At 39.9% G+C, this 24,373-nt stretch overlaps 1 protein-coding gene across 2 annotated transcripts in view; it reads right to left on the bottom strand.

Moving 5' to 3' along the window:
* The window catches only part of APBA3 (amyloid beta precursor protein binding family A member 3), a 675,569-nt gene that overhangs the window by 649,080 nt on the left and 2,116 nt on the right, over positions 1-24,373 (bottom strand). For both annotated transcript variants that reach the window (XM_044053886.1, XM_044053885.1), the window contains exon 2: positions 17,538-18,885. In XM_044053886.1, the coding sequence (XP_043909821.1) occupies positions 17,538-18,842 (1,305 nt within the window). In that variant the 5' untranslated portion in view covers positions 18,843-18,885. The remainder of the gene's footprint in view (positions 1-17,537; positions 18,886-24,373) is intronic.

A 24,373-nucleotide genomic window follows, 5' to 3' on the forward strand; every position in this document is an offset into this window, starting at 1 on the left:
CAAGAAACAAAATATGAACATTTTTTGAAGTATACAAGAACATTTGAAATGAAGGATGTGAATCTCTAGCAGGAACTCAGAATTTACGAAGTACAATAATTGGTCCAGACTGGATAAAAATTTAATTTTTACAGGGACATGGGCTTTAAAATGAAAGCTCTGAAACAAATCCAATAAATACTTCAGATCATGAACCGATAAAGACCAAGACAAAGATGCAAGGACACTGCTTTTTTACTTGCTTGTTAAAAAGAGAAGAATTTAGTGGAATTAACAGTGTTATTAGGGAAGACAGACATTTCTTCAGAAAGTACAGTTTTGTACATACCATAAATGTAGATGTTCGAGTGTTTACCCTGCTGCAGTCATCACACTTGGGTTATCCTGTCGTCAGGCGGTCCCGCACTCGGCCTGAATTCCAAAGTCTTGGTCCGGCATCGGTTGCTGTCGCTTCTTCCCTGACGTCAGTGTGCCAGGGGTATATAAGAGGCATCCAATGCCATTTTCTTCAGTTTTTCTTGCCCCAAATGTCAGGTGCCCCCATAGGTAGGCAATACATATTGCTATATAAAAAATATATATATATAAAAATAAAACAATACCTTCAGTCACAAGCAAATACACAACAGAGGTTGTATAGGATAGAAAGGTATAGATAAGTCTAGTTAGTTGAGAAGGGATGGAGGGAGGGTAACCTGGACTGCAGCAGGGTGAACACTCGAACATCTACATTTATGGTAGGTACAAAACTGTACTATAGTAAAAACCACAACAGCAATCCAGCAATTCCAAAGAAGGAAATTTATTCACCAAACAGCAGTAAAAAATCTCTAGCGCCTCGGCCAACAAGCCTTTAACAGAGTACTCTGTTAAAGGCTTGGCCGAGCCAGAGATTTTTACTGTTTGGTGAATAAATTTCCTTCTTTGGAATTGCTGGATTGCTGTTGTGGTTTTTACTATATTCGCTACATTTGGTTGCTGTGGTTTATCAATCACAAAACTGTACTATGTTCATTGTGTTACCCTGCTGCAGTCATCACACTTGGGTTGAATCCCAAAGCTAAGGATGGGAGGTGGAATCAAACAGGGTTAGAGGAGGCTAATAGGCCCTGCAAAACTGCAGTGGCGAAGCCAGCTCTAGTCTTAGAGTAAAGAGGTAAGTGATAGTGTTTGGTGAAGGTGTATACTGAACTCCAAGTTGCAGCTTCCAGAATATCCTTGGTTGGCACCCCCCTGAGGAAGGCTGTAGATGTAGCTGCTGCCCTGGTAGAGTGGGGTCTTATGCTAGCAGGAACTGGTTTTCCATGATGGGTGTAGCAAAAACGTATGCAATGTCCTATCCATTTTTAAATAGTCTGTTTTGAGATATCCTATGCTACAGCATCACAAGGAAAGGCTACAAAGAGCTGTTCAGATTTTCTGAAAGCCTTAGTTTTATCCAAGTAGTAACGTAGTTGCCTGTGAATGTCCAAGGAGTGCAGGAGTCTTTCACTTTGTTCTGTGGATTTGGGAAAAAGGTGGGTAAATGGATGGTTTGATTTAGAGCCACACTGGAAATCACCTTTGGCATAAAGGAGGGGTTAGTTCGTAGAGAGACTCTGTCTTGATGAAAAATGAGGAAAGGCTCCACTGCCATTAGTGCCTGTAGCTCTGAGACTCTTCTGGCTGAAGTAATTGCTAGCAGCAGGGCAGTTTTCCATGATATAAACTTTAGATCAGCTGAGAAAGCTGGAAATGTAAGCTTTTCCAGAATAAAATTGAGGTCCCAAGTTGGCGTTGGTGCTCTCCTGGGAGGCCTAATATTTTTGGCCCCTCCGAGGTACTGCCTTAGAAGTGGATGTGAAAATAAGGGAGGATCCGTGTTGTAGTAAGCTGAAATAGCTGAGGCGTGGATTTTAATACATGAAAAGGAAAGTCCTTTGTGTAACATCTCAGTTAAATATAGTAGAATCTGAGGTATGTCAGGCTCAAGGGGATTTTGACCTTTAGCTTGGTTCCAGGTGCAAAATCTTTTCCATTTGTCTGAGTAGGCTTTCCTGGTGCTAGGCCTCCTGGCCTCCAGAATGACATCCATAACAGCTTGTGAAAGAGGAACTGGCTGGTTGTTTAGGTGATTTGCCATGCAGTCAGGTTTAAGGTCTTGAGCTGGCTGTGTAGAATCTGACTGTCTTGCTGTGTGAGCAGATGAGAAACTTGTGGTAAAATCCATGGTGGGCCATGGGCCATGTTCCTTAGTAGTGGGTACCAGTGCTGGCATGGCCAGTCTGGGGCAATGAGCATCATTTGTGGTCTATCCATTGACTTTCAGCAGCACTGTCAACATTTTCCAACTGAATGAGAGTGCGTCCACTTTCCAAGCTTGATGGTGGAATGTCCTTGTGCAAAATTTTGGTAGCTGATAGTTTTGGGGGTTGGCAAACAGGTCTATGTCTGGGCGCCCACATTTTTGAGTTATCATTACAAATATTTGTGGATCCAGTTTCCAGTCGTGGGGATCCATGATGTTCCTGCTTAGGTCGTCTGCCAATGTGTTCTTTCTTCCTGGCAGGAATTGTGCTTGTAATTGAACCTGGTAAGTCAGTGCTGTGTTCCACAAGGCCATTGCTTGCCTGCATAGAGGGTAGGAGTGTGTACCCCCTTGCTTGTTTATGTACCACATTACTGTGGTATTGTCTGTCCTTATAATAAGTTGTCCTGGATGTAAGAGGTCCTTGAAGGCTGTCAGAGCATTCTGTACAGCTAGCATTTCTTTTTGATTGATGTGCAGGTATCTTTGATCTGCAGTCCATCTGACTTGAACGCACTGCCCTGCCACGTATGCACCCCAGGCATAGTCCGATGCATCTGTTGTCATAGTTTGCCTGGCTGGGGGTAAGGTGAAAGGCTGACCCTTGTTGAGGTGACATGCCTGTGACCACCATAGAAACTCCTGTTGAAGGCAGGGAATGAGAAGTATCATTGTTTCCAAGCTGTGGCTGTGTTGAGTTCATACGCTTTTCAGGTACCATTGTAGTTTCCTCATATGCAGTTTTGCAAATGGTATTAGTAGTATGCAAGATGCCATGAATCCCAAGGCCTGTAGAATTTTTCTTGCAGGGAGTTGGGTTTTTGTTGCCATTATTTTGAAGTATTGAGTTAGCTGTAGTTGCTTGTCTGGCGTGAGGTAAGCCATCTGGGCCATTGTACTCAAGCTGGCACCCAGGAATGTCATGTTCTGTGAGGGCACAAGTTTTGATTTCTTTTCGTTTACTGTGTACCCTAGGCAACTTAGAAGGTGTTTTACAAATGCCAGATGTTGTAAGAGAATGTCCTTGCTTTCTGCTTGAATGAGGCAGTCGTCCAGGTATGGGTATATTTGAATTCCTCTTTGTCTGCAGTATGCCATTACTGGTGCCAGGCATTTTGTGAAGACCCTGGGCGCAGTAGATAAGCCAAAGGGCAGTGCAGAGAATTGGTAACTGGTTGAACCTGCAATGAAATGGAGGTATCTTCTGCAATTTTGTCCGATAGGGACATGCAGGTATGCCTCCTTGAGGTCCAACGTTACTAGCCAAGCCTTCTTGCCCAACATGGGAAGAAGCTGCTGTAGTGGTAGCATCTTGAATTTGGGTACTTGCAAGTAGGTGTTTAGAATTGAAAGGTCCAGAATGGGTCTCCATGCATTGTCCTTTTTGGGGACTAGAAACAGCCTTGAGTAAAATCCTTGCCCTTGCTCCTTTGTAGGTACCAGTTGAATGGCTCTCATGTCCATGAGAGCTGCAATTTGTTTTTGTGCCTCTGCCCATTGATTTTGTGGCAGGTTTGGCATTCCTTTTATCCTTGGCAAGGTGTGGAAATGGAATCTCTATTCTTGTGAGATAATGTCTAGGACCCATTTGTCCTTTGTGATGATGCGCCAGTTGTCTGCAAAAAGTGCTAATTTTCCTCCCAAGGGAGCTGCCAAGAGAGTTTTGCTTGGCAGTTTGAGGGTTGAGTCACTGCGTTTGTCTTCTAGTAGTTTGAGGCCTGTCTTCTCCGCCCTTCTGTGTTGCAGTGGCCCATTGGCGAGGTTTGTAAGGGATTTGTGCTTGACCTCTGCCCCCTGGGCGTCTGTATTTACCCCTCTGTGGTCTGTCAGAAGCTGGAAAGGACCAATTTTTTGTTGGCCAATTTCTGCTGAAGCGAGGGGGTTATACCTGTAAGAAATCTTTGACTGTCTGCATAGACTTTGCCTTATTCTCCATTTTCTTTAAAACCTTTTCTGCTTTAACACGAAATAAGACATCCTGCTGTAAAGGTGCATCTAGTAATTTTGCTTTAACATGATCCGGCAGAGTCTGTTCCTTTAACCAAGCATGCCTACGTATGACAGACCCAGTAACAGCTGCTCTACAGGAAGCTTCCAAGGAATCAAATCCACATTGTAGAGTATGTTTGCCCACCTGTTCAGCTGCATGCAACAGATCCTGCATTTCCTTCAATTCAGACTGTTGAGAGTGTGTGCTCATCTTTTGTTTTAATTGAGACATTAGGAATTGCTGTTATTTCAGCATGTGAAATTGACAATTTAGTGCTCTCATAGCCAGTGTAGCTGAGGTTTAAACCTTCCTCCCCCACCTATCTAGTGCTCTGGAGTCCCTTTCAGAGGGCACAGGGTTTTTAGCCAGAGAAGCCTTAGCCCCTTTAGGACCCTGGGAGATTGTTTCTGGGTCAGCAACAGGGCTTTTGTAAAGGAATTTGTGTGAGTCAGGCACTCTATAGTATCTGTCTGGTTTGGCTGGAGCAGGAGGCAGGGAATCTGGATTTATACTAGATTCTAAGGAAATATCATCCACAATGTCTAAAACTGGAGGGATAGCAAGTGGTCTGTGCTGGGGAAGTAAAAGAAACTCTTGGAGCCTTTTCTTTGAGTCGGAGTAGTCCTGACCTTCCCAGTGGAAATGTTCCCTCATGGTATGTAAGGTTTCCCCAAAGGAATAGTCTTCAGGGGGAGATGCTGAGGGAATGGAATCTTCAGCATCAGAATCTTCATAAGGGGGAAAGGAGTAATCCTGTTCCTCAGAGGAGTCTGAGGAATCAGAAGAGGCATAATCCTCCTCTTGTCTTGGCCTTTTGTCTGGGGGGGTTGGGAACCCCTGATCAGAGTAATCAAATCTTCAGCCATCTTATGTATCTGTTTCTTAGGCATGGGGCCTTGAACTGGGTACTGATGTACAGTCTTTTTAGGTTTTGAAGGATTCTTAAGCTTAGCATAAGACTTTATGGTGAGAGTAGTCAGTCTAAAGACACCTTCTGTAACCAAAGGTGTTTCCACAGCACCGGTTTCTCCTTCTGCAATGGTGTCGGTAGGGGCTAAAGAAAATGGCTGCGTTGGCCTAGTATTCTCTGCTTGAGAATCCGAAGCGGTCTGGGGTTCCAATTCTGCGATCGTCAGGGGCTGCGTAGGCGCCTCACTGAAAACTGGAGAACCGGCGACCGGCCCAGCAGAGGCCTCGGAGTCTGGCTTGGATCTAAGCTGCCTGTCTTTATCTTTGTGTTTTTTATGCACGCCAGTAGTCGGTTGCTCCAACGGCATAGTATAATTAAATTTCCTACCGAAGTAGTGTCGAGCGAAATCAAAGCGTCGCTTTATAGTTTGCTTATTGAACATAGCACAAAACTGACAACCAGTGACGTCGTGGTCTGGGCCTAGGCAAGGTATACAGTAAGAATGAAAGTCCTTATGAAGTATTTGCTTCCCACAAGAAATACAATTGTTAACTTTTTCTGACATCGGACTGAGGCAAGAAAAGGTTCCCTAACGGGGTACTTAGCTTTGAAGACTTCGGACTGAAACTCTATTCGAAAATCTCAGGTGTCAGCCGACCGGCACTTGCGAACTGCTTTTGCTTCGGGCACCGCGCGGCAAGAAAGACTGAAGAAAATGGCGTTGGATGCCTCTTGTATACCCCTGGCGCACTGACGTCAGGGAAGAAGGTGACAGCAACCGACGCCGGACCAAGACTTTGGAATTCAGGCCGACTGCGGGACCGCCTGACGACAGGATAACCCCCAAGTGTGATGACTGCAGCAGGGTAACAAGATGAACATCAGAAATCTAGGGAATGAGATAAAATGAAAATTGAATTTAAAAATATGGTAGAAATTATACAGAAAGATATATGGGAAATAAGTACTAGGAATTATTTATAGTTGGTTGTCAAAGCTATAAGGACTGCAGAAGAAAGTGAACCTAACAGAAGAAAAAAAAGGAACAACTGCAGAAAGCTAAAGAGAAAACAGAGTATTTGGATAATATGCATGAGTGGTTGTTGTTAAGCAAGTATTTTTGATTAGCACAGACTTGGGCAATTCTAAGTAGAAAGGGCTGTTGCCAAAGTTATGGAACCTATAACAATAAAACTAAACACAAATCCTATACAGGTATTACAGATAATGTGAAATTCTAATGAAAATCTGTATAAAGCAGAGGAATGAGGAAAACAAGAAAACACATCTGGAAATATTTATAGAAGACAATTGTGCCAAGGGTAGAGAACAATGAGGCTCAAGAGTTAATAGCCAAGACAGGAAAGGACAAGATAAAGATTGTCATACGTAACAAATCAACAAGAATCTATAATAAAATCAACAGGAAAGTCTCTAGGGACAGATAGTATTCCTGTGGAAGAGCAGAAGTTAGTGGGGAAGAAGCTGATAAATAAATAAATAAAAATTATTTATTGACATTTGTTGACCAGGAAAGTCCGCCCATTTTCAGTGAAAGCCCGGGGAGAAAAGCTCCACAAACAATTTGTACAAAGTACCAAATTTAACAAAAACAACATTGAAATAGTATATATTACAGTACATTTAAATTAAAAGAAATATTACAGTACAGTTCAAAATTTTCACTAAAGCAAAACATTTGCACAGGAATATAGGACACAGAGATTAGTTGCCAACCAATGTCGAATATGCTTTATGATATTACACACACAGAGATTATGTAACAGGTTTAATGTGGCTTGTTTGTATTGCAGGGGCAAGAGGTGTTACTAAGGTAATGGCTTTTAAAGCTGATTTAAAGGTTATTAAACAATCAATTTGAGTTATGCGGGAGGGTAAGGTATTCCACAGTTTAGCAATGCTATGGCAGTATAGTCTTTGTCCAACTCTTTTATTGGGTTTGGTAACATTTAAAAGCTGTTTTCTGGAGGATCTAACAGTTCGGGTTGGAATATAAGTATGCAGGATGGAGTGGAGTGCAGAGCAGCTGTTGGGTTTAAAAATTAGTTTGTGGGCTACAGTCAGTTGGGTATAACTGAGGTACTGGGAAAATTCGAGCCAGCTCAATTCTGAGATTGCATGGCAATGGTGTGTGTGGTTAGGCTTCCCTGCGGCAAATTTAGCTATTTTGGAACAGCAGGATTGGAGTTTGTTGCTAAGAGACGAGTGAAGGTTAGTAAAAAATGGCACTTCCATATAGAAGAGAAGGGATGGCAAGGTACTGGCCAGTTTTGTTCTGGTGTGGTTCTCTAGGTAGAGTTTATGACAGTAAAGTTTGCCTAGCTTAAAGTGAGTTTTCTTTATTGTGTTGAGAATATGTTGCTCAAAGGTGAGTTTATCATTGATTGTAATGCCCAATAATTTTGTCATTTTCAAAACTTCGGTTTCTGTATTACCTAGTGAAAAGATTTTGAAATCGAGAGCTGGTGGTTTTGTTGAGAAAAGTAAGAGTTTTCCTTTTTGGGGGGTTATCAATACTTGTGCATTGTTTAGCCAGGTTTCTATGGTTGTGAATGCATTCTGTGTGACTAAGGTCTGAGAAATTATAGGAGGTTGATATGACATTAGAATCATCAGCATATTGGATGAGTCTACTTTGTTGGGAAGTTTTGTGAAGATTGTTGATGAATGTAGTAAGGGCCTTAGAATGGATCCTTGTGGGACTTCTATATTATGTACCTGATAGTTTGTTCCCTATTGTTTAGGTAAAAGGAGACCGAAGTAAGAGAACTGGGGGAGCAACCTAGCTATGCTAGTTGGTTTAGCACTTTAGTATACAACACTGTATCAAAAGCATTTGATAGATCCAGTAAGATTACTGAAGTATGGAGACCAGCATCAATGGCTTTGTTTACAGTATCAGTGAAAGAGAGAAGGGCTGTAATAGTGCTGTGAGCAGGACGAAAGCCATGCTGGGTGGGGGCAAGAAGGTCATTTTCAGAGAAGTATTTAAGTAGTTGAATCTGTACACATTTTTCTAAGATTTTTGATAATGGAGAGAGTATAGAGATAGGCCGATAGAGAGTTCATGGGAATTTCCACCTTTATGTAATGGAGTTATAACAGATTTTGTTCCACAACTGGGGGACAAAACATTCTGATATGGAGTAATTTATAAGAGTGCTACCTGGATATGTGATTGCTTTTGCAGCAAGTTGTAAATACCCGTGAGGTAGATTATCAGTGAAAGAGAGCGACGTTTTACTTTGGTTAGGAGTTTGAGTATGAGAGAGATGGGTACTGGTTGAATTATACAGGAAGGGGTTGCATGAGTATTGCTAGAAGTGTTTGAGGAAGAGAACATGGTCATGTCATGTATAGAACTATTTGTGTTCTGGGAGTTTACATTTATGCTAGTTGGTGAATCTTTGATTAGTTTTTGAATGGTAGTAATAAAATGAGGGTTGATGTTATTGGCAATTTGTTGTGGGTTCTTATCAGGTGAGGGAGATGGGTTTTGTAAGGTGCTAGGATTAAGTAGAGATGAGACAGATTTCCAGAACTTTTTTGGGTTGCCATTTAAGGTGGTTAGCTTAGAGGAAAAGTAGTCTTTTTTTGTCTTGTATGACTAGCTTCTTGGCTTTATTCCTAAGTTGCTTGTAATTAATCTCGTTTTGTTGCGATTTATTTTTTGCCATTGTTTCCATGCTCAGTCTCTATGAAGGATATATGTCATTGGGTCTGTTTTGTTAACCAAGGGGCGTGGTTAAGTTTGGTTCAAATAGGGGCTAGGTTATTAAGAGTTTGTTAAAGTAATTTATGGCATCATCTAGGGGAAGAGTTGTTAGTGGGATCCAGTTTTGTGCTTTCAATATGTTTATGAAAGTGGTCTGGTCAAAGTGGGTGAGATGCCTAGATGTTTTGTAGGAGTGTGATTTGGTTATTTGGGTTTGGGTTTTATGGGTATACTCTGGTAGGTGGTCACTTAGTATGTTAGGTAGGGTGCCCGAGTTTGAGCAATTGTGAAGGTAGGACACTAGTATCCAATCTGAGGTAGATTCTGAAGGTGTGGATAGTCCATGGGTAGGAGTTGTAATAAGCTGTGTGAAAGTAAGTAGATTTATACTGTTGACTGGAGAGGTGGAAGTTAGGTTTTGCCAATTATTGTTGGTGTCTCCTAGGATAATGGTTTCTTGTGAGATATTGTGGTTTATTCAAGATGAGAAATTTTAGAACGGGAATGTTGTAGCCAGGGGGAATTTAAAGTATGGCAACACATACATGTTTATTGTTGTTCATATAAAGGGATGTAAGTAAAATTTCAAGGTTACCAAAATAAGGGACTGATTACGGGTATGTCATACTTGTTAGAGAGTTTTGATTAATTTTATGCCCCCACCATTTTTCTGAGGTCTTTCAGAGCAAATGGCATTATACCTTGGTAGAAGAATTTCAGTGTCAGCAATGTGTGGTTTTAGCCATGTCTCAGTTACTGCTATGATGTCTGGGGTGTGTGTAGTCAGCCAGGCCAGAAATTCAGTAATTTTATTACAAATACTGCCTGTGTTTATTGTTATAAGATGAAAGTGTTAATTTTTAGGAGCTAAGGTGGTATTACAGGGTTATTTGGACCAGGACTAGGATGAATATCTCCAAATTGTGTTAGGATAAGGAGAAGGTGAATAACAGTATATGGTTGACTGGATTTTGAAAGGGGTTTAGGGAGATGTAAAAGGAATTAGAGTTTGCTGCTGGAGGGGATACTTTTAATTTGGCTGTATTTAGGGTAAAGCTTACAAATAAAGAGGGTGAGTTATTAGGGTAAGTAATTGTACTGACATGTGATGGTAAGGTTTGGGTGGAGGAAGTTGGGGCTGTATATAAGGTGGTATACGTGGAGGTAGCTTGAATTAGCAGGACTAGGAAAGCAAAGTGGATAATTAGGAAAAGTAAGAATGCTAGATTATGCAGCGTATTGGTAGAGAAGGTCATTTTGAACAGAGAGTAAGATTAGGTAGGTACGAGTAGAGAGAAGGGGTGGGGTCTGTGGGAAGTTAATTGTATCCAGCAATTCTGCTGGTATGGGATAATTAATGGGAGTGGTCAGAGGAAGTATAAATGAAATGAATGGGGGTGGGTGGGAATGGGGTAGGGTAAGGAAGCAGATCGAGCCCAAGTGGAGTGGGCTAGCACCAGTCCTCAGCAGGCACTCAATACAGATAAAACTATCAGCAAAAATTGAACACAATTTGGAAAGGCAGGATTGGAAAGGTTTGACTGAGTAAGCAGAGAAAGTTTAACAGTAGTCACTGAAGGTGTACATATAGTAAATAATAAAGCTCTTAATACAGAATTAGATACTGAAAGGAGAGTGTTAGTGGGAAGTGAGCAGAAGGGGGATTACAGCTTACAGAACCAAGAATGGGATGTGGAGAAAGAATTGAAAAAGAAATAAAACTAAAATAAGGACTACTATGTGATGGGGTACTTAGTTGCTGGCATCCCTGGTGGTGAGTACTAAGTATGTACTGAAATATTATAGGGAGTTATCAGTCCTCAAATAGAAAATGTACTTTGGTTATTTTAAATGTTTTGCAGGATGCTTCTTGAACTAATCTTTTGCAGGATGCTTCTTAGACTGAGATCGTTGGGATCTTGTTGTGGCTGAATAGCAAAGCTCAGCAGCCCTGGGGGGGGGCAAAGAACTGCTGGCTGGTAGCTTAGGAAGCTAGAAGGTAAAAATGAAAGGGTGAAGTGTTAGGAAGAGATCAGATATGATGAGTAGGAGAGAGAAAAGACACAGGCAATAACAAAAATAACTGTAGGTAGAAAAAACATTAAACTAGAGAATGAGAAATAAAGATTTAGTAGGACAGTACCAGCATTTTGGAAGAAAGCTATGGAGACTTATCTAAAAAGGGTAAAGACCCCCTCAAGACTGAGTCACACAGACCAATTTCAACTTTAAATCATGAATACAAAGTGTGTCCACTCATATTAACCAAGGGAATGGCAAAGATGTTGCCAAAACAGACAGATATAGAGGCAAACATCTGACAGTATTACAATAATGATGATAATTTGTGTTCTGAAACTGACCTCTCTAATAGGAATATAGGGAATATTTGTTTGTTTTTAGAAACAGTTTTGACTAATCATTTGTTTTTGTTTAATGATCAATTGTACTTATAAAAATCAGGCACGACGACGGGAGCATCAATAGCTAATTGTTATGCCGACGACGGGAGCATCAATAGCTAATTGTTATGCCAATTTAGTACTTAATACATGGGAGAAATATTTTATATTTAGTGATACTACCCCATACTATGATAAAGTTTCTTTTTATGTTCATTTTGTTGAAGATGTGTTCCTTATGTGGCAAGGTTCTGATGATCAAGTAAAGCAGTTTGAGGAACATCTTAATACTACAATTGAGTTTTTTAAATTTATTGCTCTATGCAATCGATAGGAATGAACAGTCATTGTCTACTTCTATATATATATATATATATATATATATATATATATATATATATATAAGAAAAGCGTTCATGCTAATTGTTATGTTCATAAGAACAGTATGCATGCACCACGTGTATTTAATGGAGTAGTTAAGAGTCAAATGTTAAGAGTAAGTAGGTTAAACACAAATGAAGAGAAGTTTTTGTATCAAATGAATGAAACTGCTCAAGAATTTAAAGAGAGGGGGTATGATCAAAGTTTATTGGAAAGGAACATGCATGATGCGATTACACATAGATCTGATACAGCTAAACCCTATTTTGGGAAGAATACGTATGACTTGAGAGGTCACAATCAATTATGCAAGAAACAAGAAGATCCTAGATATATAACAACATATAATAGAAGAACACAAGGGGTAAGAAAAATAATAGCAAGAAACTGGCACATTTTGAAAGTGATGCCAGGTATTGAGAAGATTATTGGTGATGAACCAAAATTTGCATATAGGGGTAGTAAGAGTCTGAAATAAAGATTATGTTATAAAAAAAATGAGAAGCAATAACACTGCAATGAATAAAAAGAAGGGTACATTCCCATGCTAGAATTCTGTTTGTTGCCTCTATAGTGTTACTGACAATATTTTTGTCCATTCGTTACCTTCACAAGAATATATTTTTAACTTATTTGCAATGTGTAATACTGAGAATACAGTGTATCTTGCTACTTGTATAAAAAGTAATGCCTTCTATACAAGTAAATCTACTAGAAGGCTGAAAGATTGAATTATAGCGCATTGCTCAGACATGTGTAGACAAGTCTGCACGAATGCATTAGCTAAACATTTGTTAGATTTTAGTATAGCTCATGATTTTAAGTTTAGGGTCGTAGATGTAATTAGTAAAAAATATAAGTAAAAATATAAGATGGGTAATATCAATAATATAGTTGAAGCAAAAGAATATGAATGGATAATTAGGCTGGCCACAGATAAATATCCAGGAATTGATGCTGCTGTTAGTTTGAAACCAGTATTAATAAAAAACAAATGCAATATAAATAAACGTGTTTTAGTTTTAAATTTTATATTAAAATAGTGGATTAAATGAATATCATGTGATTAGGTTGCCGTCATATGATTCGATATAGCTATATAAGTGTTGATAGAATTGTTGTCACTGTATGTTGCACTGAAGAAAGGATAAGCCCAAAAGCTTTGCTTGTTCATTTTATTGTTTTACTAAATTAAAGTTCTGACGTTTCTTGGCTTGAGGTTGTTTTCTTTTTTGATTGTACTTTGAGTTGCTGACATTCCTGGTGGCATCTCCCGAGTATGTACTGAAATATTACAAGGAGTTATCAGTCCTCAAATAGAAAACGTACTTTGGTTATTTTAATCTTTTGCAGGGCGCTTCTTGAATTAACCTTTTGCAGGATGCTTCTTAGACTGAGATCATTGGGATCATTTTGCGGCCGAATAGCAAAGCTCAGCAGCCCGGAGGGGGGGGGGTGAAGGCAAATAACCACTGGCTGGTAGCTTGGGAAGCTAGAAGGTAAAAAGGAAAGGGTGAAGTGTTAGGAAGAGATCTGGTATGATGAGTACGAGAGAGAAGAGATACAGGCAATAACAAAAATAACTGCAGGTGGAAAAAACATTAAACTACAGAATGAGAAATAAAGATCTGATATGACAGTACCAGCATCTTGGAAGAAAGCTACGGAGACTGTATTATCCAAAGAGGGCAAAGACCCCTCAAGATTGAATCACACAGACCAATTTCAATTTTAAATCATGAATACAAAGTGTTCCCGCTCATATTAACCAAGTGAATGGCAAAGATGTTGCCAAAACTGACAGATATAGAGGCAATCATTTGACAGTATTACTAGAATGATGATAATTAAGAGGTTAGCAGAGTGTAAGAAAACAGTGCTATTCTTGGTGGGTCAAGATGCACAGAAGGCATTCAATAAATCTGAAAGATAAGATTTTAAGAGTAGGACAATGGTAGTATGTGCCATTCCAGGTACAATAACAGAGCCCATTAGGAGAGCATATGAAGAATCACAGGTAGAAATTAAGCTGTGTGGATTCCTTTCTGACAAGTTGTGTTTGAACAGAGGAACTAGGCAGTTCCTTTGCTCTAAATATAAAATAAATAAAAGGGAAATCAGCAAAAGAAAAAAAAAGGACTCACAAATTCAAGAATGTAACTGGTAGCTTGTTCACATGTGATATTATTTTGTACTTGAGAAATCTAGAAAAGGATAGTTCAGTAATGTGGAACATTTTGAAACAGTTTCAGGTCTTTTCAGGATATAAAATAAATGAAGATAGAATACAGGTTATAGCAGTAAACTATGTGCCCGCAATATGAATTGGTTCAGCAATACTCATTCCTATAGGAGCAAGACAAGATGAAATGTTTAGGTGTATGGATTAAAAAAGGTTTCTATCATGATAGCTAAGGATATGTGTGACTCAACTAAATGAAAAGATAACACAAAAACTGAGAAGTTGGAATTGATTATGGATATTGAGAATAATAAACAAGCAGTGAAAATGTTTACAGTCACATTTAGTTTTATATACAGGTCAAGCATATTTTGACAAAACAGAGGAAAAGTTGTGGAACATAATTAATAAAGGATTGAATGAATTTACTTGGAAGAGGGCAATAGTTAAGTGAGAAAAGTTGTTTCTCCCCATAGAACAAGGTGGTTTAGGACAACCAAATTTGAAGAAATATTTTAGAGCTACTCAGTAAAAGGCTCATACAGCACATGATGTTACAAGTCGAAAGGCTTGATGACGAAACTGAGGATGGGGGTTGCAGTTCAAGAAAGAAGGCAAAATGATTTTTGATGCATGCCCTAAAGGAGAACAACTGTACAAAATACTAAGTTAAAGAAGTACTATAAAAACTAAGCCAACACAGGAATGGAGAAGGGACATTTCACCAACACAGATGACTGCATACAGGGGCACAGAAAATAGGCAAAAGGGGGCTGGAATGTACTGGAGAAAATAAGCAAAAGAACCAAGGCATTGGGAGGAAATAACTATGGAGGGAAAGCTAGTGAGATGAGGCCAAGAAGAAGTATGGATTGCAGGTTAGAGACTGTCTTTCCTACCAGAGTTTGATAAAAATAAAAAAGGAAAAGGGGATTGCTAAGTGAAAGACCAGCTCTGGTTGAGTTTTTAGTTGAGTCTAGAGCAGAAGCTGAAGTTAAAATTGGATAGTCATTACGGCATCTAAAATATTGTATGATAACTATAAGGAGCAATCAGAAGTAGTTTGAAAAGACTGAGAAGACAGGATGGAAAGACTGTTACCAAGGAACAGTGGTAATCCATCTGTTTGGCTCCCAACAATGCAAAGTCCAGAACATTTGGGATTTTTGCACTGAAGTATTTACATTGGCACTTTTATACTCCATGCAGACTTGAGACAATGTTTTTTTTTCCTCAGGCAGACAGCAGTTGCCAAAGTGTGATAAAAAGAGAGAGATAATTGGGAACATTTTTGCGGGGGGATGTAACAAGTGGTCAAATTTTAAAAACTCCCTGCAAAGTTGTTTGTCTTCTCAGCTTTTCCCGGTTAGGGGTCGCCGCAGCGGAACTCCAGTCCGTTAATGATTGGCAGTAGATTTTTTTTATGGTGCCAAGTTGCCAGCCCGACGCCCAACCTTCAGCGAAGGCACACCCATTTACATGTCTTTCGAACCCACTCAACCGCGGGGAGGACATGCAGATTCCACACAGAAGGTACTCTAAAACTCCCTGCAAAGTACTTTGTCAAAAATGGTAAGGAAGGAAATAACTGTAACTAAGGAAATTATTCTTCTCTGTTTTGGGAACAGGTTCTGAACTGCCAAGATATAGCAAGGCCTTGCTAAGTCTTGTGGCATTGGCTACGAAAAAGCAATTACTAGAAAATGGAAATCAAAATCTACACTAACTGTAACTGAAGGTATTGAACATTGTAAGGGAGATCAAGAGATGGAGGTGGGGGCCTTTCAAAAAAAAAAAAAAAAAACCAGCAAATTAGATATAAATAAACTGAATTTGAGAGAACAATACATGCAAAATGTTCCTGAGCAGCATGAGGAGTGAAATTTAAAGAAAGGCAGTTATTCAGCAATTTACATACCATAAGACTGACTGATAATTGTTAAAAAACAGAAAACATGTATAATGCAAGAAGCTAATGAAAAATGTTTACAATGTTTTGCTATGCTATAACTGCATGTGCACTCATGCCACTGTAAATATAATAAATGTGTTTACAAAAAAAAACTGTTTTGGAGGCAAGTACTGTCACATTTTAGATTTAAGGAACACTGCAACACAGCATTTTGCAACAGTACAATGTTGCAGACCATTAGATGTACACGCTACAAATGGACTCTTAAAAGCTCTGCACAATCACACTACTGACAAATTCCATCATTGGTGCAAATGACAGATTTTAGAATCTCCTGTAAATTGTTGCTGGTCAAAGAATAAGAAAAAAAAAACACAAAAATAGGCTTGTAAATCTATTTCAGTGACTCAATACATCTTCACAAGATCTCATAATTTCTTTCATCAAAAGGTGTTAAACCTTAACTTGAATACAAATACCGGAGGTGTGATGGGAAAGAAAAAGGTAACTGGGAACGTGTTTTTAGGAATGTGAGGACTTAGCATATTTAAACATTCCTTACACAGTACTCTTGTCAGCAACTTTGGGGGAGCAAGTATTTATAACTAAGGAAATTATTCTTTTGAGCTGGGACATAAGATCTGATTTACCATGACATAGGAAGGCCTTACAAGGTTTAATGCTACAGGCTGCCAAAAAATAAAAAAAGCAATTATTAAAAAAATTAAAAGCAAACTTTAAAGCAAGTGCATCTGAAGTTCTGAATATTGTAAAAGAGATAAAAACAGAAAATGGGATCTTTAGAAAAGGGAAGGAGCAAATTACATAGAAATAAATTAAATTTGTGGAAATATATGCAAAATAGTGCTTAGGAAGGAAAGTGAAATTTAAGGAGGCAAGAACTGAGCAATTTACATTATGTTGGCATGGATGACAAATTGTTAGAAAAGAACATCGCCTTTGTTGTTATTATCATGCATACATATGTTTTCTATTACTGTACCTATATCCAAATCACCTTTTTAAAAAAAGTCATGTTTAATAAACAGGTTTTAGAAGAATGTCACCACCAAGGTAAACCATTCCAGATATTAATACACTTATGGGGCAGCACAGTGGTGCAGCGGTTAACATTGTCGCCTCACAGCAAAAGATTCTCTGGTTCAGTTCTCGGCTGGGGTGCCTTCTGTCTACATGACCTCCTGACGTTCGTGTGGGTTTCCTCCAGGCGCTCCAGTTTCTTCCCACATTACAAAGACATGCATCTGGAGCATTTCTCCCCTGGCCTCCACTGAAAATGGACTCTCAGACTTTCCCGGTAAACAAATGTAAAATAAATAAATGCAGGGAGCTGCAGATTCTGTGTGGGACTCAGTGAAGATGAGGCTTGCACTTATTGTGTGCCTCTCCTTTTATTGTTTATTTTCCAACTTTTCTCAGTTTGTGCAACCTCAGAGTTGAGCATATGAAAAACAGCATGAGTGCGCAAGACATCAGGAATGTGGGAGCGGTGCTTACCCTGACATCAAGGGGGTGCTGATGCAGGGAGTAAGACCCCCCCCTTTGAAAATGAACCATTTGGTGCATTCTGTGACTACTGTAGTGTTACTTGCTTGAGAATTCAACATTTTGAGATTTTAAATGTTTTAGTCAATACAAAATAAATAAAACAGTTGTAATTAATGACATTTCAATTAAACGATAGGCAATCATAATTAATCCAGGTCTAGTACTTACATTCGTTTCTTTCTGAAGCTCTTCAGTACTTGTCTTTGAATTAAGAGGTGTCTTCATCCACACTGGTTCTGGGGGCCCTTCTGGGCTACAGGGAGACATACATGTGTCATCTTTTCTCACAGGCTGCATGCAAGTTGCTTCTGTTCTTCTGTAATCTGTATGTGAACCTCTGTTGCCAAATTCTGATTCTGACTCCCCATAATTTGTTTCTGCACTGACTCTCAGTTCTTTTGTGCAAGGTTGGCAGCTGCCCAGGTCAGCTGCAGACATAGAAGCCATTGTTCTGGAATCCAACAAGTTCACAAACTCATTCTGGTTATCCGATTCAAAAAGAAGGCCATGGCTGTCCAGCATGCCTTGGCTTTCACAGAACTGGGACAATGAAGTGCTGATGTCCACTGGGTTACTGACTTCATGCTCGGATAATGAACAAAGACAAACATTAGCTTTTTCATCAGGACTACCTTCACATGTGTTCCTATGCAACTCCTCACTCAATGCAGTCTCCTGTCTAACATCAGAAGCACAGCACTGGCCCAGGTCTAAAAGGGAAGAGAAATACTCTACATCAGCCAATCTTTCACCACCAGAGTCCATCTCAGATATTTTAAGTTGAGCTAAAAGTGACATAATATGACCATGGTCCTCATCTTGCAGGGCATCAAGCTGTACCCCTTGCTGATATGACCCCTGAATTTCTTGCCCGCTGTTAGAGTTTGCACAAACACTACTGTGGGCCACTGTCATCTCCGTTTCACAGATATTCAGCTCTGGGAAAGGACTAACAGTCAAATATGGCTCTCCCTGACCCTTATGGTCTGCAAAACTATCATGCTTTTCAAAATCTGTAGCTGTGACACTGGGAATATCCGTACTGGAAAGCAGTGTAGATAGTGTGTCAGTGTCAGACCTGTACATGTTGTCATCTTTAAAATTATCCTTATGCAATGACAGCACAGAAGGCTCTTTAAAGTTATTTTCTACAGTATCCAGACACTTGTCATAGACTGGACACCTTACAAACTCTTCAAATACCATGGTGCTTTCTTTTGGTTCTGCATCTCTCTCTGCATCCAAGGCCACTTTTTGATCCAGTGAACTAAAGTGCAGTGTGCTAAATATACCATTCTTTCCTTCTGAAGTTTCTGGCTCCTTTACACCGCTGGGTTTGTCGGACGTCTTATTCCTGGATGACAACAACTGTATTTCATCAGCTTCTGGTTTTACAATTTCCTTTTCAGGGTTGTGATCCATGCAGCTGCTGTCAGAACCACAGCTCACTGCACAATCTACTGCAGTATCCATCTTACTGTCACTGTTGCCTCATCTTCAATAATTTGAATGGAATCTAAAAAAAACAAAACAAATTAATAATAATAAAAAATGACTAATTTAAGATTATTGCACAGAAATATTATCAACATTTAAACAGTAAAAGAAAAAGTATTGTAATGGACTTGTTTCCCTTACCCAAATATACTGACTCAGAGTGCTACTCCAGCCAAATACAGTTGAGGTGGGGGCAGAGGCAGGGGATGGGGACTCAACCATTAACAGTTACAATCCCTTACCTTATACCTCATAACGTGTTCCCAAACAAAAATATTTCCAAAGAGATATCCCTCCTTCCAGAAGGCTTTCTTATTAACCTGCCTCCCCTTTCCAGAAGACTTTCTTATCAACCTGCCTCCCCTTTCCAATATATATTTTTACATTTTAGTTTGCACCACAAAGGACAACCATGGAGCTGTACCTCATATGCCTTCTGTACAGCTACACTTTTTGCTTCCTGCAGCAAAGAGACTCACTAGAGTTGCCATTTAGAGCAGGCAGAAAGTATCAATTAACAGTAGACATACTGTTATGTATCCTTTGTCTTTTTGGCAGCCACTGTTGCGGTTGTATCTCCTATACCTTAAAGTTATCATGATGTAGCAGGTGCCGAAGAACAATCACTAAAATGCCCTCTAATCTGGTCTTCGCAATCTGTGCAATATTCTCATCAGACTGAAGTGATAACAGATCATCTCCCACATGGCCACAAAGGACACCACCACTATGTAAAACAGCAGAAATGTGGTTCTTAAAAGTGGGATGAACAGATGCACAATTTCATGCACGTTTTATTTTATATTTTAGATGACAGTTAGAGAAACTCTATAATAACGCACACACAGAATTCTGCACCATCTGAAATGTACCTTAGCAGCACATGTTAATTTAAATGATAACCCATGGGTCCCAGGTGACTGTCTGAGATAATGGATGATGGGAACTTCTTAGTTAATTCATTACACACAAATATTTTCTTGGTATACCAACACCCTTATACATTAAGCTCTCCAATGAATTTTCAGATCACCTAGGACAGAGTACAAAACTGCCAGCCACCTGACTGCAACAAAGTGTGGACTGTTCTCCCTCAAGGAAAGGCCACTAGAGCCTCAAAACATACTCCCCTGTAATGTCACACACTGAGAACCAGTCTATAATGGAAATGCAAATGGTGACTAGTAAAATGGGTAGCAAGCTAAACTCAGAATCAAAACTTTATGAATGATGTGACCTATTTCTGCATATTAGGTATCCTGCACTGGAGAAGTGCTTGATCCATTCATATTAACAGAAACAGTATGAGATATTCAAATGCAGTCATGCACATATGGGGTGAAAGTGTGTGTCATACAGAGTATGTGCGTTGCACTAATCAAAACCTCCAAATATTGTGTACATGTATAACATCAGCACGTACATGCTTGTGCACACTAAACCTTTTAATGTGTTTTTACTGCAGTCACGGAGATGCAGTCAGTAGATTACGCCCATATCAGAAATTAAAGTTACATAAATCAAATAATATAATACATCTACAATAAATTTTTTTGAATGAAGTAATATACATCCAACCAGGAAAGTAGTACATAGATGGGGAGAACAAAAAAATTGTACTGTCTGGTCTTCAAGCAAAAAAAAGAGTGACTTTTAGAGAAAATGCCTACCTTGGTAATATACAGCATAACTATGATACATATATACATCTCTTACACATACATGTGGGGGTGTGTGTATGTATATATATATATATATATATATATATATATATATATATATATATATATATATATATACATACATACATACACACACACGTGTGTGGGTGTGTGTGTGTGTATATATATATATATATATATATATACACATATACACACACACACACACACGTATATAATTTATATGGGTCTACTTCAGTAGACCAACCACTTACTTACCAGTCACCCAGCTGACCGAGATGAGAACACAGACACCTTCACAAAGAAGACCAACATTTCACACGAGGTAAGTAACCACTTGGCCATCCTGTTGAACTTTGGCCCCTACCCCAGAAGGTAGTGCATTCTCGGAGTTGGTATATTTAGTTAGGTGGTTGTGGGGGGCAAGGCCTCCCACATTGGTGGGTTAAGTTTTGCTTAGTTTAGTTACTTTAAATCGGGATGGCCAAGCGGTTACTTACCTCACGTGAAACATCGGTCTTCTGGATGTCGGTCTTGTGAAGGTGTCGGTCTTCTTGTCTCAGGCAACTGGGTGTCAGGTAAGTAAGCGGTCTGCCTACTGAAGTAGACTAATTTATATACATATAAACACTTATGTGCATAAATTAATAATGGATATTAGGATCTAGTGTTACATTGTCAGGAATTACAGCTGTTAGAGAGGATTACAACCAAGGCAGGGGTGAAAAAATCTTACAGGGATTCCTTGCTTGTTTTGAAGTTAAAGGTTTTTCTGATTTTCTCTATGATGAATTCTCCACATCCACCTGGCAACAAAAAACAAGGGAAACAGCAACTCCACTATACATCTAAATTGGTATGATGGTGGACTCAAGTCCTGCCAGTATACATCCCTTTTTACAGAACAAACAAACCTAGTCATACAACTAGAATGGTGTGCTGTTTTAAGTCATTTTACTACAAATATGTTACATAAAATCCATTTTGATATTTAAACAAATCAATTTCTACAGAATGTACACACGGACAAACAAGGTAGATTTTTTAGCTGTTTACATCATTATCATCATCATCCCCACTTTCCCATTGTTTCTACATGGGATCGGGGTATCGTGTTAACTGTCGCCAACTCTCTCTCTAATCAGTGCCACACTTCTGCCTTCTTCAACACTCATGCCCGACTGTCGCAGATTTTCTTTCACACAATCCATCCGCCTCTTTGCTGGACATCCTCATTTCCTCTTACCTTCTTCCTATCTGTCCCAAGTCTTCCTCACTAGATTGTCTTCTGCTTTTCTGCACGTATCCAAACCACCATAATTCTCTTCTCTTTGATCTTTTTTGCATTTGGAGCTACTTTGGCTTCTGCTCTTATGTCCTCATTTCTTAGTCTGTCCCACAGTGTGCATCCTATCACCCTTCTCATGCACTTCATTTCCAGCACTTCATTTCCATCACTTCTAGCTTCTTCAACTGTTCTTCCTTTACTGCCCATGTTTCTGTACCATACAGTAATACTGGTTACACCACTGTCTTGTACACCTTACTTTTCAGCTTCTTTGGCATTCTTCTGTCATAGACTACACCTGACACACTGTGCCAGCTGGCTGCAGCTCCTCTGATTCTATCACATATCTTTTCTGTAGTGATTCTAGTTTTGACCTCTTTATTCAGACTTTCCCTCTCCTCAACCACTCCCCAGACACTTGGAACTGTTTACCTGTTCCTCTGTCTTCCCTTCTATCTCTATTCTCAGCTTCTTCTGATTTCCCCAATTTGCTGCCATTACCACCATCTTATATGTGCTTAATTTCATCCCATGTGACTTCAGTTTTGCATTCCATTCTCCTATCCTTTGTTGAAGTTCTACCTCAGTCTGCCTGTAATTCCACATAGTCTACATGCAGCAGCTTTGTTGATCTGTCCCCCTCCGAATTGTTTGCTAATGTAGTCCATCACCAGTATGAACAGTAGTGGGTTCAGAGCTGAACCCTGGGGTACACTCACTCCCACCAGGAAGCCCTCTGTGAGGCTGAACACTGTTCGTACTTGAGTCATTGGGTCCTTGTACATAGCCTGCACTAATTCTACCAATGTTTCTGGGACTTCAAACCACCACAGTACTGCCCAGTTCAGCTTTCTTGGGACCTTGTCATATGCTTTCTCCAAGTCTAGGAATGCCCAGTTTGACTCTCTCCTCATCTATAGCTTCTTCTCAAGTATTTGTCTCACTGCAAACATCGGGTCAATTGTGCTGCATCCTGATCTAAATCCAAACTGCTCATCTCCCATCTTACATTCTACTACTTTGCATATCCGTTTATTAAATCACCCTCTCCAGAATTTTCATGCAATGTGATAGGAGTTTGATGTCTTTGTACTGCTCACAATTGTGGATGTCCCCTTTGTTCTTGTACACTGGCACGAGTATGCTTAGTCTCCAGTCATATGGGATATGCCTTTCTCTCCACACTGCTATTAGTACCCTCAGGAGCCATTTCTCCCCTACCTCACCCAGCATCTTTATCATATCTGCTGTGGCCTCATCTGAGCTTGCTGCTTTCCCCGACTTCATTTTCCTTAGTGCTGTTCTTACTTCTTCTAGGGCGAGCTCCTCTTCTTCTCTCATCGTATGCTTTTTCTGGGCCAGTACAACTTCTGTGGAGTTTTCTTCATTCAGAAGCTGCTGGAAATATTCTTCCCATCTGCTTTTGATGTCTTGTGGACTGGTGAGCAGGTTGTTGCTGACATCCCGTATGAAGGGTGACTACCTTCTTTATCTTTCTGTCTTTGCCTTGCAATGTGATATAGTTTCTTTGTGCCACTTACTGAGTCACTTTCCAGAAGTTGGTAGAGTGCCTCAGATGCCCTATTCTTTGCTAGTGCGACTTTTTTAGCTTCTTTGTTAGCCAACCAGTAGTCCTTCCTAGTCTGGTTAGTCTTTTCTATCTCCTACTTCTTCCTCTTGATGACTTCCTGGACTTCTGCATTCCACCACCAGCTTTCCTTATGTAACTTATTTCCATACCTAGCTTAACCACATATATTTTCTGTAGTCCTAACACTTACTGTTTTTAGGGGCTGCCACTCTTGTTCAACTCCACCTACTTCCTCTTCTTGGGGGGGCTACAGTCCTGAGTAATTCCTTGAACTGCTGTACTTTTTCTCCAGTCAGCTTCCAGGTCTTCAGCCTGGTCTCTGTTGACCTTAGAGCCTTCTCTGACCACTGCTTGCAGCTTATTGTGGCAAATAGTGGTTTATGCTGTGGGCAGACTGTTTCACTGGGGATGACTTTGCAATTATGGATTCTACCCCATTGCCTCTTGTGATTGTCACTCTTTTCGCACCATGTGCTGGCTACTATCAAGCCATTTGCCAGACAGAAGCCTAGAATGGCATTTCCTTCTTAATTCCTGTTACCCCACCCAAATGGACCCAGGCAGTCTTCATATCCTGTTCTGTCTGTTCCGATATGTGCATTCAAGTCACCTATTATCAACACCAATTCATGTTGTCCTGCTTTACCTAGTAAGTCCTGCAACTGTTGTCTGAATGCACTCTTTTCCTCACTATCATAACCCTGCCATGGGGCACAGATTGAGATGATCATTACACTGGAGTCTGACTGCCATGAGTCTGTCATTAATTCTGATGATATCCCTCACTGCCTTCTGAAGATTCCCTCTCACCACAATTCCTACACCATTTCTAGCCTGTCCTCCACCTGAGCAGTAGAGTCTGAATCCCAAGCCAAGTGGCTTTGCTGCACTGCCCTTCCATCTCATCTCTTGGATACATACTCCTCTGTATCATCATGTTATCCAC

The sequence above is a fragment of the Protopterus annectens genome, chromosome 13.part0, assembly GCF_019279795.1.
Source record: "Protopterus annectens isolate FY-2018-M chromosome 13.part0, PAN1.0, whole genome shotgun sequence".
NCBI lineage: Eukaryota > Metazoa > Chordata > Ceratodontiformes > Protopteridae > Protopterus > Protopterus annectens.